At 49.6% G+C, this 15,823-nt stretch overlaps 1 protein-coding gene across 1 annotated transcript in view; it reads right to left on the reverse strand.

Moving 5' to 3' along the window:
• Positions 1-9,038, reverse strand: part of HOXA13 (homeobox A13) — a 16,950-nt gene extending 7,912 nt beyond the window's left edge. Inside the window, 6 exon segments of the mRNA XM_008568255.1 lie at positions 1,562-1,625; positions 2,546-2,609; positions 7,393-7,543; positions 8,329-8,478; positions 8,526-8,705; positions 9,030-9,038. Of these exon segments, the coding sequence (XP_008566477.1) occupies positions 1,562-1,625; positions 2,546-2,609; positions 7,393-7,543; positions 8,329-8,478; positions 8,526-8,705; positions 9,030-9,038 (618 nt within the window).
• Positions 9,039-15,823: the final 6,785 nt, after the last annotated feature.

Below are 15,823 nucleotides of genomic sequence, written 5' to 3' on the forward strand. Positions count from 1 at the left end.
CACTCCGGTAAGGGAAGCTGAGTACGGAAGCTCCATTAATCAGCCCCCAACCTCAAATTTGGATACTCAGTTTATGGGTTGGGAAAGGGAGATTGCCCGAAAGAAAGCATCTGGGATGGCCGGCTGATTCCGAAGAAATGAAAAGAGAGCAAGGTCGTTTTCTGTTCCTGGAAACCAAAGATTAAATAGGCAACAACTGGTGCTACCCAACGGATTTCTTTCTTTCTTCCTTCCTTCCTTTCTGTCTAAGCACCCTGGCAGGGATACTTTTTCCACCTTTGCCCAGCACGAATTTTTTTTAAAAAATATTTTTATTACGGACTCTTCTGAACACAAAAGTATAACAACCCCCTATGTACCCAACTCGTGGCTTCAACCTCTATTATCATTTCATCCTTTATGTTTTATCATCCACTTCCAGTCTCTCCTTTTCTGCAGTATTTTAAAGTAAATCCCAAACATCACATCATTCACTCTTAACACAGGATTTTGAGGATATATTACATTTCAAGATTGAGCAAAAAGACTTGAGTTTGAGTTGTTCCAATTACAATCTAGAAAGAACTTGAGGGTCCACCTAGGAAAAAATCTAGACCAAAAAAGGGTTTGGAGATGTGGTTGCATCTTGCCTAAAATTTTATGTCTCTTCTTTATGAGAAATACATATGTATAAGAAAGTAACCCTTTTCTATGAGAGACCCATCCTTTAATTGAAGATTTCTATGGCTGTGTCAGGTCTTTGGGGGAAGATGAAAGCCATTTCTTAGTCCTTTTCTATGTCCTAAATTGACTGTATTCACTTATCAGTGGGCAAATGACCATTTCCCATTTTAACACATCTCCATCCCTGGTAGAAATCCAAGAGATTTCTAATGATTAAACTAGGAGGGGGAAAAATTGTACTGGATTGTTTTCTCATCACAGCAACCACAGTTTTCAAGAAGAAATGCAATTTCATGTATTTTAGAAAAACAAAAATGAAAAACCCCAGCGGTGAGATTTTTTTTTTTTTGAAGAATTAATAAAGATGTTGTTGTTTCTTTTGTTTTGTTTTAATTCAGTGGTCTAATGGACAATTAGGATGATCCTCCCAAACAAATTCTGAAGATGATTTAATTAAAAGCCTTGACAATTTTAGAAAGAAAGAAAAAAAAAAGGCAGAAAATAGCAAACCGTTGAATATGATGAGTCCTATATGAGCCAGCTGCTTAACAAGTTCTAACCCCACTTGTCTGAGGTTCTGGTTCTTCTTTCCATGGCAGACTGTTGGGTCATTTTACATTTGGGTTGTTTATGGTTCCTTAATTTTTTTTTTTTTTGGAGAAGTTATTAAATATCTGGGATGCTTTTATGCGAAGCATATCACCTACTCATGGCATTAGAAAAGAGCTATTTGAAAAAACACAAAAAGGGTGTGTAAATTAAACAGGAGGAGAAATTACATGCACAAATTTTATATCAATCTCTAGCAACTCCAGTTGCATGTGGCAGAAGTCCTGGAAGTGCTGGCCATGAGTCCCCTGCCCACAGCCTGTGGGGCACCAGCAAGATCAACCCTTACCTGATCTTTGGGCACAATGGCTGGTTTGGGGTTCCCAGGTCTACTGATCCTATGATGAAGTTCACTACAGGGGTGAGGGTTCAGGTCAGGGTCAGAGTGGGGACTGCAGAAGCCAGAATATTCAGAGGAAGAGGGAGAGGGTAAAAGAGACACTACAGACAAGCTGAGAGACAAAGAGGAGGGGAGAGATGGGAGGGAGAAGAATAAGAAGCAATGAAACCATAATTCCCAGCAAAAATTTAAGCCACGGCAGTCCAAGGAAGGCCCGGGCTTTTAAAGCTCTGCTGAAGCCCATTTTTTTCCAAAGCCTGTTCTTTGCTGAAGCCTGGTTGGGGGCCCCTGCTGGTGAGCCCTACTTGCAGCTTAGGCTGTAAGACTCCCTGTGATTTCTATAACTGCACAAAAAATAATCTGGCCCTCAAGAACCTGTTATGGGTCCAGAGATAAATGCAGGCTCGAACTTCTGCCCCGTAGAGAGCTCAAACATGAATTTCTGCTGATATTGGCTTCAGAGGCATAGGTCGGGAGTTGAGCTTGGGACAACTCCTCAAGCCTGCTAGCAATTACGTGCTCTCAGCCACTTTTTAAAAGGCCATATTTCTTTACATTTCTAGGATCTAATATGAGGTTATGTCGGGTCATGGGACCCTTGGCTGGTGCAAAGTAATTTAATGTCACCGAGAGCAAGCAGACTCGTTTGTCACCCTGAGGAATATAAGTCCCCGCAGCCTGTGCTGGGAGCAGAGCAGAGTGGGGTTGGCTGGGGCTGCAGGATCCAGCCTGGGGTCCCTACTCATGGCATTAGAAAAGAGCTATTTGAAAAAACACAAAAAGGGTGTGTAAATTAAACAGGAGGAGAAATTACATGCACAAATTTTATATCAATCTCTAGCAACTCCAGTTGCATGTGGCAGAAGTCCTGGAAGTGCTGGCCATGAGTCCCCTGCCCACAGCCTGTGGGGCACCAGCAAGATCAACCCTTACCTGATCTTTGGGCACAATGGCTGGTTTGGGGTTCCCAGGTCTACTGATCCTATGATGAAGTTCACTACAGGGGTGAGGGTTCAGGTCAGGGTCAGAGTGGGGACTGCAGAAGCCAGAATATTCAGAGGAAGAGGGAGAGGGTAAAAGAGACACTACAGACAAGCTGAGAGACAAAGAGGAGGGGAGAGATGGGAGGGAGAAGAATAAGAAGCAATGAAACCATAATTCCCAGCAAAAATTTAAGCCACGGCAGTCCAAGGAAGGCCCGGGCTTTTAAAGCTCTGCTGAAGCCCATTTTTTTCCAAAGCCTGTTCTTTGCTGAAGCCTGGTTGGGGGCCCCTGCTGGTGAGCCCTACTTGCAGCTTAGGCTGTAAGACTCCCTGTGATTTCTATAACTGCACAAAAAATAATCTGGCCCTCAAGAACCTGTTATGGGTCCAGAGATAAATGCAGGCTCGAACTTCTGCCCCGTAGAGAGCTCAAACATGAATTTCTGCTGATATTGGCTTCAGAGGCATAGGTCGGGAGTTGAGCTTGGGACAACTCCTCAAGCCTGCTAGCAATTACGTGCTCTCAGCCACTTTTTAAAAGGCCATATTTCTTTACATTTCTAGGATCTAATATGAGGTTATGTCGGGTCATGGGACCCTTGGCTGGTGCAAAGTAATTTAATGTCACCGAGAGCAAGCAGACTCGTTTGTCACCCTGAGGAATATAAGTCCCCGCAGCCTGTGCTGGGAGCAGAGCAGAGTGGGGTTGGCTGGGGCTGCAGGATCCAGCCTGGGGTCCAGTGCAAGCCTAGCCAGGTGGGCTGAAAGGGGGCTTTCCGGGTCGAGTGTATTGGGTTGGGAGGTGCAAGGAATCAGCTCTGCTCCAAGCACACTCTGCTCCAGCCCATCTGAGCACAGCATGGGACCCAAACTTGCTCTAGGCTCTTGGCTCACAAGTTCAATTGCGACAGGATCCAGGTCTCAGTTTTTCATTCCCTAAAGTTAAATCTCTTGTTAACCCAGCTTTAGTGCTCCCCCTCCCCGACACTGCTGCTTCAACAATCTGTAGCTGATTAAATGTAACCTAAGAGAGTCTCTTTACCTGAGGTGATAAGATTCAAGCAGCCAATAGGAGACTTGGGGGGGAGCAGAGAGAAAGAGCCACAGCCCTTGTTCCCCTTTGGGGATGCACTTCAGTGTGTGACAAGGGCTGGCTAATATCTCAGTGAAAGGATTCAAGCATTTGCCTAGAATTGTCGTTTCAGATTTGGGGGCGGTGAGGGGGTTGGGTAACACAAAGGGGGTTCTCTGAGACCTCTTTTGAGAATTGGGGAGAGTCCAAGCTCTGGAGGAATATGGTTAAACAACTTGATGGGCAAAACGGGAAGGGAGGAGGCCAGTGCTAGTCCCTGGGACTGAGAAGGGCAGGGCCTGGGTCCTCCTTCAGAAGGCACCTCCCAGCAGCCATCACTTTCCTCTGCATCTTCGGACCCCAGAGGGCCTGGCAAGTCTACTATTGGGGCTGCAGGCTCCCTGCTGCAGAGCCCAGTTGTGGCTCCTCAATGTCCTGTGATTCATGCATTGAAACATGGAGCAGTGTCCCTTGGCCTTCTGTATGATCCCCCAAAGGGGCATTCTGACACCACTCTTCTCTCTGACGATTCTAGAATGGTATAAAGTCACAACAAATGGAGTGAGAGGAGAGGACTTAGACTCAACCAAAGTGATCAGTCAGGGGCCGGCCTGTGGCTCACTCGGGAGAGTGCGGTACTGATAACACCAAGGCCACGGGTTCGGATCCCATATAGGGATGGCCGGTTTGCTCACTGGGTGAGCGTGATGCTGACAACACCAAGTCAAGGGTTAAGATCCCCTTACCGGTCATCTTTTAGAAAAAAAAAAAAAGTGATCAGTCAGGAGGCACCCCAGCAGAGGGACCTCACTTGAAGCAGGTGAAGCCGGCCAACAGAGAGTCTGCAATCGGCATCTCTGAAGCACATGGGGGAGGCCCGCACAGAGTCAGTAAGGTTTGGAGGCGCTGGCGGAAGCTGGAGAGCTGAAATAACAGACAGCACTCCATGTGTGGGGCTCATTTTGCAGGGTTGGGAGGGATCCCGGTCCTCTACCAACATTAAAATTTGGGTTGGAGGAGGTAGCTGTGATAAGGTCCGGTCCGACGGCCCCTGGACGGAAATGGGGATAAAACATCGCTGAGCACCCTGGGAAGCTGGCCTCCCGCGCTCTGCCAACGCCCCTGGCAGACTCCAGTCCTCAGCGGGCGAGAGGGCAAGAGGGGCCTTCGGCCTCATCTAGCATCTGCAGCGATCTGTCGGTCTCCAGATCCATTCAGGGCTCCCGCGCTCTGCCAACGCCCCTGGCAGACTCCAGTCCTCAGCGGGCGAGAGGGCGAGAGGGGCCTTCGGCCTCATCTAGCATCTGCAGCGATCTGTCGGTCTCCAGATCCATTCAGGACCCTAGAGGAGAACCCACATATGGGCGCTTCAGGACTCTGCCCGCTCCGGGACGAGGAGCCCCTGGATGGATTGGACGGGAATCTGGTGATCGGGCACCTGCGGTCACTCGGCTACTGGGACCCCAACCTGGAAAGAGGAAAGCCAATGAGAACTGGACTTTTCCTCTCAAGGTGGAAAGGGCGCCTCGGCCCTGAGTAGAAGCCCGGACTCGGCCCTGGAATCTTCGAAATAGTTGAGGAAGACAGTTGAAAGGGCGGCCGGGGAGAGAGGGGCTTCTCTTTGCGCCCTCCAGCCCCCACCCAGTCCAGCCGCGGTTGCGGTCGCGGTCGCAGTGGGCAGAGGCAGAGGATGCTCGCAGGACGCTGCTGCAGTTGCGACCTCTTCCCACTAGATGTCTTCCCAGTTAATCGGAATTAAAGGGCGCTGTCTCTGCTCCCGATGCCTGAGACTTGGTTTCCCCTGCGCTTTTTGAAGTTCGGTTGTGAAAGCAAACCTTATTCTTATGCCCCCCTCTCCGCCCTGCATTCGAAATTCTGGCTCTGGAAATACACCAGAATCAAATGCTGGCTCCCTGCGGGCCTGCGTCGAACCGGCTCACGCCGCTGGAATCTTTTTATGACCTTTGATGTGTTTAAATAACATGGCAAGGCTGAGCACACACCTCGGATTAAACTTTAATCGGCTGCAGTCAAGGTTGCCCAGGTGGTAAACGCGTTTCCTCCGACGTCTCCTGGCGGACACCGCGGGGTCCAAAGTCTGGGGACACAGCCCTAGGCCCCCACCATACCCTCCTGCCTCTGCCCAGGCCCGGGTGGGGGCCAGGACTGGGGCCACCCCTTCGAGCTCCAAAGAGGACTGAGGAAATGGGATCGGAGGTGGACACCCCGGGTGGGCTAATGACCTGAGCACCGTTTTTATAGCTACTAGACAGAACAGTTAAAAATTCCAAGAGGCACTTCCAATTTCCCCTGACTTCAGAGAATGGTTGAAGGTCCAAAGTCATGGTCAGTGCCTTGATTATTTTCCCCAGCGTGGCTCTCGTAATGATGGCAAAACCAAGTTGGCTGATTGTTTTGAAGGTTGCCAAGCCCATTAGTGGGTCAGGACCTAGGACCCAGGCTACCATGGCCTGTATGTGTGCCAAGCTGCACAAGGTTAGCTTCAGTTCAATCCGGGCTGAGTCACTGGATCTGAACATTAACTTTCTGAGCCAATGCACCTGCTATGGAGAATTGTCTTGTCAGTATTTAAGATTAAAAACCCAAGCATGTATAGTGAGGACCACCATTGCACTTTTAAAAAGAGGGTATGTGCAGACGGGCTGCAAGGACAGACAAATCATAAGTAACAACAGCTTCCTTTGAGGAGAACTGAGGGTCAGAGGGTTGGAGTAAAGAATTCATTTTTTTGCTGTCAATTAAATGTTGTGTTGTTTGTGAAGTGCACCAATTGCATGAGCTAGCCGTTGGGGTCAAAAATCTTCAGAAAATGGGGCATACTATGTATCTCACAGCCAAACATCTTTCTAGTGAATTTCTTCCACACATCAAACATGACTTGGATTCAGGGGAGAACACCGAAATAAGGTACCCCAAGGCTTAGATCTCAGCCTTATAGGCATCAACTCAGACTCCCATACCCTGAGAGAGGTTCTCAAGTCTCCTCTATCTGGACTCATCCCCTAACCTGGAAATGAAAACCAGCAGAAGACATAAAGCCCCAGCCATTCACAGCAACAGAACTCTATTCTCAAAATGAATTAAAACCTGGGTGCCTGTGGGTTTGTAGACAAGGCCCCCACATGCTCCTCCAAACCAGAGATTCTCATAGCTCCTAGATATCATGAGGATAGTAAATAATCTTTATATTTGGATTGTCAAGTCCCTTTTTTTGGGGTGGCTGGTGGGTACTGGCAGGTCCGAACCCTTGACCTTGGTGTTATAACACAGTTCTCTAACCAACTGAACCAACCGGGCCAGCCCTGGATTGTCAATTCTTGTCCCTAAGTGCCAAGAAACTCCACAAACTAGACTGGAGTGTTAACCTCTTAAGTTAGAGACAATATTATCACTTACTAAAGTTAGTTTTAAAAGTGCTTCTTTGTGGAGCCTTCTGGGGACTGGTAATACTTTATATCTTTATCTTTGTAGTGGTTACACAAGTGAATACACATATAAAAATTCAGGAGCTGGGTGCTTGTGATTTGTATGCTTTGCTATATGTAAGTTACATGGCAATAATTTTTTTAAAACAGTGCTTCCTCATAACGACCTGTGAAGTAGGTCCCGAGGTTATTATAATCATCTCCACTTTACAGACAAGGCAACAGAGACTCAAGGGAATTTAGAGTCCCAGGCCTCCGTGGAAGAAAATTATCACCAACTTTGCTCCTCGTCGTAGTCTTGCTGCTTCGATAGCCAGGTCTTTCTTTTCCAGCAGATTTCTTTGGTGGCAGGAATCGGTTCAGTCCAGAGATGCTCTTTTTCAGAGTGGTTGTGAGGCGAGAACATGACGATCTGCGCCTTCTTCGAATCCTTTACGTTTCGGGTAGGGAGAGGGAAGGGGAGGGTGCGGTGCTCAGAGTCTGTGAGGCCGAGAAGATCCCGCTTGTGTGCTTTTAATGAGAAGACGGCCCCCAGGGCTCGGAACACACTTTTTTTTTCTTATTGCAGCCATCCCTGCCACACGCACCCCGCCGCAGAGCCCAAGGCCCGGGAGATCGCTTGGGGCGGCCGCACCTTCCCGCCGGTACGCACTGTGCCGCCCTGCCATTTCTCAAAAGCACCGGCGACGTGGGTGAGGGTCTTCTGAAATAACTGCGGTTGCAGTTCGATGGCCGAGGACAGAGAAAGCGGTTGTTATTTATTCCAGGCACAGTCGCAAAAGGCTTCCAAAAATATAGAGCCGAGATATTTTATTGTCCAGCCCGTCTGCAGCCGGTAATTATGCGTTCAAGATGTTTAATGTGTGCAAATGCATTAGCTGCTTGCGCTGGTGAAAACCCTAGCTGGGGCCGGAGAGGCACGTCTGGAGATAATTATGTCGTACAGTCGCAAACTTTATTCTGCTCTTACTGTAAACGGCCCCGGCCACCTTTAAGAGAAATCGGGAAAACGTTGAGAGTGACTCGCAGCGTTTACGTGGGCAAACTGGGTCCTTTTGTTGTTATTTTGATTCCTTTCCCGGATTATTCGAAGTGTCTAAAGGGCGGCTGCTGTGCCAGGCTCAGGGACGCGCCAGAGAGAGGGCGCCCTGCAGAGGAGCGCAACAGAGCAGCCCATGCGGGTCCCTGGTGCCCCTGGGCCCTCGGAGGCCTGACCGGGTACTGGGCGGCAGCGGGGGGCTGGCGGCGTGGCGCCTCGGGGCCTCGGGCAGGCCCCTCCTTGGGCAGGGTCGGGCACTCCCGCTGTTCAGGGCCGTTCCGGGCTCTTCGGCTGCGCTCCCCGGATACTCCGACCCGATTCCGAGGCTGCTTCGGGTGGAAATGCGACCGCTAGGCCGAGGCCCTGGACGCACGAACAGTTCTCGAAAGGGGCAGACTGAGCCCTTGCTGGGGTGGGGTGCGGGGTCGGCTCTCGCGAGGCTGACCCGGAGTGAACTTGCTATTTCGGGACCCGGGTGCTCCAGGGCCGGGAGAGCAGCTGGGATGGGCCCCCCCCCTACTTCCCCCTTACGCCCTGAGCAGGTCTCCCCACCCTGCAGTGGCCAAGGTGTGCGTCAGGGCTATCCGGAATCTTGTAAGGCCTTGTGTTGGCATCTCCCTCCACCCCACGACCGCCCCGCCCGCTGAGTGAGAGTGACCAGCGCAGGGACCGAAGGCCGGGCCGGTGGCCGGCCCTGTGAGGGACAAAGACGTGCGTTTGCAAGTCCACAGCAGCCCTCGCCCCCCAAATTTCCATTTCAGCTCAGGCTTTGAGGACAAAAACAACTACAGGCGGCGGAGGTGTGCAGAAGCCGGGCTCAGCTGGGTGCCAGGCCGGGGCGCTCCTTTGCGGGAGGCGGGCGGCCTCCCACCCTCACCCGAGTCATGCGGCCACAGCGCAACCTTCCGCAGCACGCCTGCGTCCTGTCGTCTCTCCCCAGGAAAAGATCGGATTTTGAAACTCGTTTTAGGCCGCTGATTTAAAAAAACAAAACCAAAAACCAACCAAACAAACAAACAAAAAACAGCACTGGGCGCTCGTTGCGTGTTGTGGGGCATCTCTCCCCAGGAAAAGATCGGATTTTGAAACTCGTTTTAGGCCGCTGATTTAAAAAAACAAAAACAAAAACCAACCAAACAAACAAACAAAAAACAGCACTGGGCGCTCGTTGCGTGTTGTGGGGCACGTTAGAAAATCTGTGTAGGATTCAGGGCGCATTTTCCGAGGCCTGGCAACGCTGCTGCAGCCCCGGGGCACTGAGAATGGGTAGGTGTGGAAGGATCTGTGAAGATGACGAAATCCCACGGAGGGAAATGCTCACATAGCAAAGACAAACAAAACCCACCAGACGTGATTTGTTTCTTCTCCAAATGCATTATCCGAAGAGAGTCCCTTTGGGCTACAGTTACTGGGGCTTGGGGTCTGGGGCGCTCAGATACACCAACGGTGGGGCAGGTTCCCTGAGATGTGCGCCCCCAATCTCACCATCGAGGAGTGTGCAGGCTCTAGCTGCAGGCGGAAAGCGGGGGAGGGAAGGGGGTAGTGAGGGTCCTGGGTGGCCGCAGACCCAAAGTAAACCCCATGATTTGAGTGCCCCTGTAGTAACGTTTCCAAGGCTCCCCAGACCTGGAGGGGGGAGTTACTTATTCAGCAGCTAGACATTTGGGGACAGCAAGATCCTGGCAGGAGGTGCAGACTAAAACTTTCACACTCACTACCCTTGTTTTTTGTTACCCTCTGTCTCCCTTTTTCTTGTCCACCTTCCCCCGACCCAAGGGAGTTAGGCCTCCAGATGCAAGCGGTTTTTCACCCAGGCGCCACCTGGATGAGATGGAGAGACTGGGAATTTTGAGGAAGGGTCCCACTAGTGGTTCAGATTTCAGAGACCTCAGAGGTGGCTACAGCCTAAATCCTGAAAAAATTAACTACATTCAGTGTCTGACAAACTTGCGGCCTGAAGACTTAAAATATGTCATCTTCTAACCCAGAGGTTCCTGGTTGACTGAGAGGCTAACAGAATTTCCCCAAGCGGTTTTTCACCCAGGCGCCACCTGGATGAGATGGAGAGACTGGGAATTTTGAGGAAGGGTCCCACTAGTGGGTTCAGATTTCAGAGACCTCAGAGGTGGCTACAGCCTAAATCCTGAAAAAATTAACTACATTCAGTGTCTGACAAACTTGCGGCCTGAAGACCTAAAATATGTCATCTTCTAACCCAGAGGTTCCTGGTTGACTGAGAGGCTAACAGAATTTCCCAAGCAGAAGAGGTTGGGGGGAAAAGCCATTGTTTCTGCAGATTTCCTGGCTCAGTTTGAAATCAGTGCTCACAGAGGGAGAGGGCATGTGTCCTAATGTAACGTCCTAATGTAATGTAATGTTTCTCTTTCTCTCTCACATAGAATTGTGGGTTTCTGAATGCCCTCACGGCAATCCAGCATTTGATCCTCCCTGTGGGAAGTGAATCTGATCAGGGCCTTCCTTCTTCTCCTCCTCCTCTGTTCTCCAGCCCCTCAAAAGAGCAGACAGAAACAGAAAGGCCCAGGGTGAGTCTCTTGCCACCGGAAGTGACTCTGCCCAGGACTCAAAGTCCAGAAATGCTCACTGATTTTTCTTCAAAGACTTGCTTGGGTCCTGGGGCTGGGTTGTTTGAGCAGCAAGGGTGCCTCCCTCGTAGCTGCACCCAACCAGGGACAGGGGTGGAAAGAGATGTGAAGGACTTGGAAAAATGGGTGAACAAGGCCACCTGGAAGATTTAGATTTCTCAGCTCTCTAGGTCCCCCAGAGGAGAGATTCTGTGGATGGGAGCGACCTTTGCCAATTCCAGCTTCCAGATTTGGTTTTCCTGCCCAGGAAAATTGGAGCCTTGTTTAAATCTTTTCCTAGAAGTTGTATGCTCGTTCTTTGGCTTTCTGTTTTCTATTAGCCAGAGACTTCACATAAGATAGTCTGCATTTCTCCCTCCGACCTCTGAAACATGTAATTTGGGGGAGATACTGTATTTAAAATGCCAGTCCCAGTAATGAGCCAAGCCTAGCAGTGTGAGCTCCCACCCTCCCCTTAATGAACAGAGCTGTCAAGAAATAATTTCACTTTGATCTAGTTTGTGACCTGAGTTTTTGGCTTAAAGAAGACTGGGCAGCTAATTGGATTCTTCAGTTGCCTTTAATCTCCACCTCAACACTTGGAACCTGACCAAGCTGAATTAAAACAAGTCTGATAAACAAGATGTAGCTGGCTCCCAGGTTAACAGCAACAAGAAAATCCCCACCACCACTGTGGGGTTTAATGATCACAGCGTGGTTGGCACCTCACAAAAAACCTGAGCCTGTAGGCCCCCAGAACTTGCAGCACGGAAGTCTCAGAATCCTTTCCCCTCCCTCCCAACACCCTGGATGTGGCTTAATTAGAAAGAGAAGGAGGGGTAGAGGGAGATGGGGAGGAAAAACTTACAGTTGGTGGAAGAGGCAGAGTTGGGGGTTCATCTCAAAGGGAGGCAGGACGTTGAGGAGACTTTGTCCCTGGGAGAGGAAGCAGCCTGAGCCTTTGAGGGCCGGACAGTAAAGATTGCAATTTGGATTTCCAACTGTGCCCCAAGAGTGAGGAGATGCAGGAGGGAAATAGGATATGAGGGGCAGGGTTATGCAGCCTGAGGGGCTGGGAACCATGGATTTTATTTAATCTTTTCAGATGCCAGGATTTTTTGTTCTGGAGGCAAAGCAGAAAGAGGAAAGAGTCTGCTGGGACTTCCCCATTCTTAGTTTGGGGCCTGAGAAAGGGTTCTCGGAGCTTCCCCCCTGATGCTGCCATCTGCTCCCTGCTGAAGTAGTGGAGTTCTGGGGGAACGCTTCTTCCAGGGCAGTGGGGGTTTGCTCTAGGCCAGAATTTCTCATCCTCCACACTACTGGCCTTTTGGACTGGATAACTCTTTGCTGTGGAGGTTGTTCTGTTTAGGATGTTAGCAGTATCTCTGGTCTCTACTTATTAGATGCCAGTATTACCTACCCCAGTTCTGAAAACCAAAAATGTTTCCAGACATTGCCAAATGTCCCCTGGGGGCAAAATCACCTCCGCTTGAGAACTACTAGTTCAGGCCTCTGTAAGGCAGATATTTCTGGGAAAAAAGTGCAGTGCTTTGCTTGAAGTGATCTTTGTTAGGGTTTCAGAGAGGTAGGGGAGCATGATGGGGTATTTTTGCTCCTTCTTTGGGCCTCTCTAGCCAGCCAGATCATGAATATTCTCAGGGCTGCCTTGAACCTCCATTGCAATACCTTCATTAAGGCTTTGAGCAACTGTCTAGCTTCCAGGGCATATAATCCAGACTTTTAGATACACTGAGTCTAGGATAAATGTGTGTGTGCATGCGTGTATGTCTGTCTAGGATAAATGCAGGGGAAGGGGGGTCCTGGCCTCACCTTTTCCTGTAGCTTTGAGTAAATAAAAACTCCTTTCCTTGGCATGCTTGCCCTTGAAGTGGGAAATGGCTGGGCTTTTGTGCAATCTGTGCCGTCGAGGTTATAAGGGAACAGATAGATTATTATTGCACATGCTGGGGTGAGAGGTAGTCTCTAAGATGCTGTTAGGCAGACTCTTATCTAGTAAGTGGTCCTATAGCTTTGTGTCTATCTTTTCCCTCCAGTTCTGACACCCTGACAACCTTGCTCTGAGCAACCTCCTTTCACTTAGGCTTTCTGGAAACTAAAGTCCAGGAAAGTATGAGTTTGACATAATTTATGGAACACTTGGTGTTACTATTTATAATGCTGATGGAAAATAATTTTAAATAAGAATTTTATCACAATCCAGCTATTTCAATCAGATTCTTTCTTCTTCTTCTTCTTCTTTTTTTTTTTTATTCCAGAATGTGTCCACATACACAAATGAAGAACGGTAATGGCTAAGATAAATTAATTCACAAGGATAGTTCTATCAGCCTTTGAATATCAATAATAACAATAACAAAATAGGATTAAGTTATGTGATCCTTATATATTTTTTTCACCTTGAGAATGGGTTATAGCCATTTAGGGCCAGCTAGGCACATTTAGGAGCCAGGGTCTCCAGATGTATTAAGCTTTAGGTATTTGACAAAATTCATTAGTTGAGTGCTTACAGAGTGTTAATCACTTCACAAATATTAACTCATTTTAACTGCCTAACAACTCTAAGAATTATTATCATCTCCATCTCACAGTTGGGGAAACAAAGTCCCAGGCAGGTTTAGTAATTTGCCCAAGGTCATCCAGCTAGTAAGGGACAACTCTAGGATTGAACCAGACATGGGATCCAGGGTCCATATTTTCAACCACTCATCACTGCTGCCTCTTGTTACAGTGCTGGGTAGGTACAGAGGTTCAGCACATGGCTGTTGGGGAGGTGGGCATCTCTGTGCTAAGCATGTAGCCAGTGCTCTAGAAGCCTCACTGAGCTTCAGGGCCAAATTTTTTGTCAACAGTGAGTCTGTTAATAGAAGCTTTTCTCATCATTGAAGGTAAGTTATGGGAAATGTAATGCATATCTCTGGTATTTACTACCTCAGGAACACGGGAGATGTAATGAAGGAAGGAAGGTTGTAATTGTAGAAAAACATCAATTCTAGTAACAGAAGTCAGTGGCAGCCAGAGACGTTCTCCCCAGGTTTCCGGCCCTGCTGGTGGCCCTCCAACAGGCTCCATACAGGCAGGAACCCCCCAGAAGAGGAAAGGGGCCTGTTATAGGAGTCGTCAACCTGTCACCACGGCTGGGGTGAATATGGCCTCTGAGTTGGGGGGAGGAGGGAGGCTTATTCTTTAGCACCGCCAGCTGCAGGAACAGAGGGAGGGGCTGCAGAGGGTGGGCTGTGGGCAGGAGGCTGGCGGTGGGGCTGGCCTTCTCCATCCACAGCCACAGCCTCCTCGGAGCAGACACTGAGTCAGCAAGGCATGGTGCTAGGCACCACTTGGCATTTAACATGAGCATGGTGGTCCCTGCCCTCAAGTAGCCCTAATGTCTGTGTGTGAATGTGTGTGTGAGAAAGAGTGACACCACTACATAAATGATCGCATGGAAGGCGGAGATAAGAACCCAGGGAGAAGCAGTATGACAATGTGCTAAGAGGTGTGGGGTGTGGGGGTCTGGTTGAAGGCAAGCAGCAAGCAGGCTGGGGTGCTGGTCCTGGGCCCAGAGGGTACCTCTGACCTGGGCAGCAGAGAGAGGTGTTGTCTTGGTGGAGATGCAAGAGGGATGTTGGGAAAAGCACTAACAGGGTTTGGCTAGAGAGGAAGGGAGGGTAAAGGAGGTATTGTCCACACCTACTATGTGCTTTGTCGAGATTAGCTTATCCAACCCTCCCAACTTTCCTGAATTGGGTGCTGGTGTTATCCTAATTTTACAGGTGGGTAACTGAAACAGAGGTGAGTGACTTTGCAAGGTCCCACGGCTGGGTGACAGACAGCCTCTCTTGGCTAGTCTGAACTAGGTCACTTGGCGGAAGCCAAGGGCCTGGAGCATCTGCAGTTAAGTCCAAGCAAAGGGGATACCGAGGGGGAGGCTTTTGTTTGTGGCTTTGCTTGTTTTTAACAAGGTTCGCATAAGAAAAAGCTGTACTGTTCTTACATTTACGTATTTCTCCTCTGCCGCCGTCAGTCGCATCCTAGGAAGATGTCCAACAGTGATAAGAAATTGGTTCTTGTTTTTTCTTTCCCGGGGCGGGTCAGAGGGCACCGGCGCTCGGGGTAGGGGCACCAGGGCATGAGGCCAGCACCGGGACCCTGACGGCGCCGGGTGGACACACGGACGGACACGCGGACGGTCTGACGCCGCCGGCCGGCCGGGCGGGGCCCGGCAGGCGCCCTCGAGACACCGAAGCTGCCGGGCGCCCGGGATGCTGGGACGGCCGCGACCGTGCGGGCCGGGCCGAGGCGCGGCGAGGCCTCCTCGCGAGCCGGCCGTGTCCTCGGAGCTCGCTCGGGGCTGCGGGCTTGCAGAGCCGCCTCCCGCCCGCCTCCGGCTCGCAACGCCGCTTCCGGCTCGGTGGGGGGACCCAGGGCCTCCACGCAGTGCCTCTTGGCTCCCCGCTCTGCGACGTAACCAGCTACGTGACCCAGGGCAAAGTCATGGAACGCCTAATCTGCGGAGAAAGCTTTACAGTGACAACAGTGACAGTACTGTACGTGCTTGTTTGCCCCGTGGGACAGGATCGAATGAGATCATTTATTCAATGAACACATATTTAATTATGTCCACTTACTATATGACAGGAGCTGTGCTAGACATTTGTCATTCTAAAATATTAATTTTTATTTGTGTCTTTTGGACAATTTTTATTGAAATGCTGTGTACAAAAAGGTGTATAAATAAGATCAACAAAATATCATGAAGTGTAACCAGCAGGATAGATCAAGAAACAGAACTTAAGTAGCCCCTCACTATTGCCCAAGAAGAGCCACTCTCTTGACATCTAACACCCACAAATATTTATTTTCAGTCAACCAACAAATAAATGATGCTGTGAAATTTGTTGTCGTTGTGTGAGGACATTGCACACTGCCAATAAAGTGCTATCAATAAGCAGCCCCATCATCTACATTACCTGTGTTGAGCTAGCATGGGATTTGTCTGCTGGTCTTTTCAAGGGACTGGAGACTTGGAGTCTCACCTCCACCCTGTTGCAGAACCTAGGCCACTCCCTGTGAT

This window comes from Galeopterus variegatus, unplaced genomic scaffold (genome assembly GCF_000696425.1).
Source record: "Galeopterus variegatus unplaced genomic scaffold, G_variegatus-3.0.2 Scaffold390, whole genome shotgun sequence".
Lineage (NCBI taxonomy): Eukaryota > Metazoa > Chordata > Mammalia > Dermoptera > Cynocephalidae > Galeopterus > Galeopterus variegatus.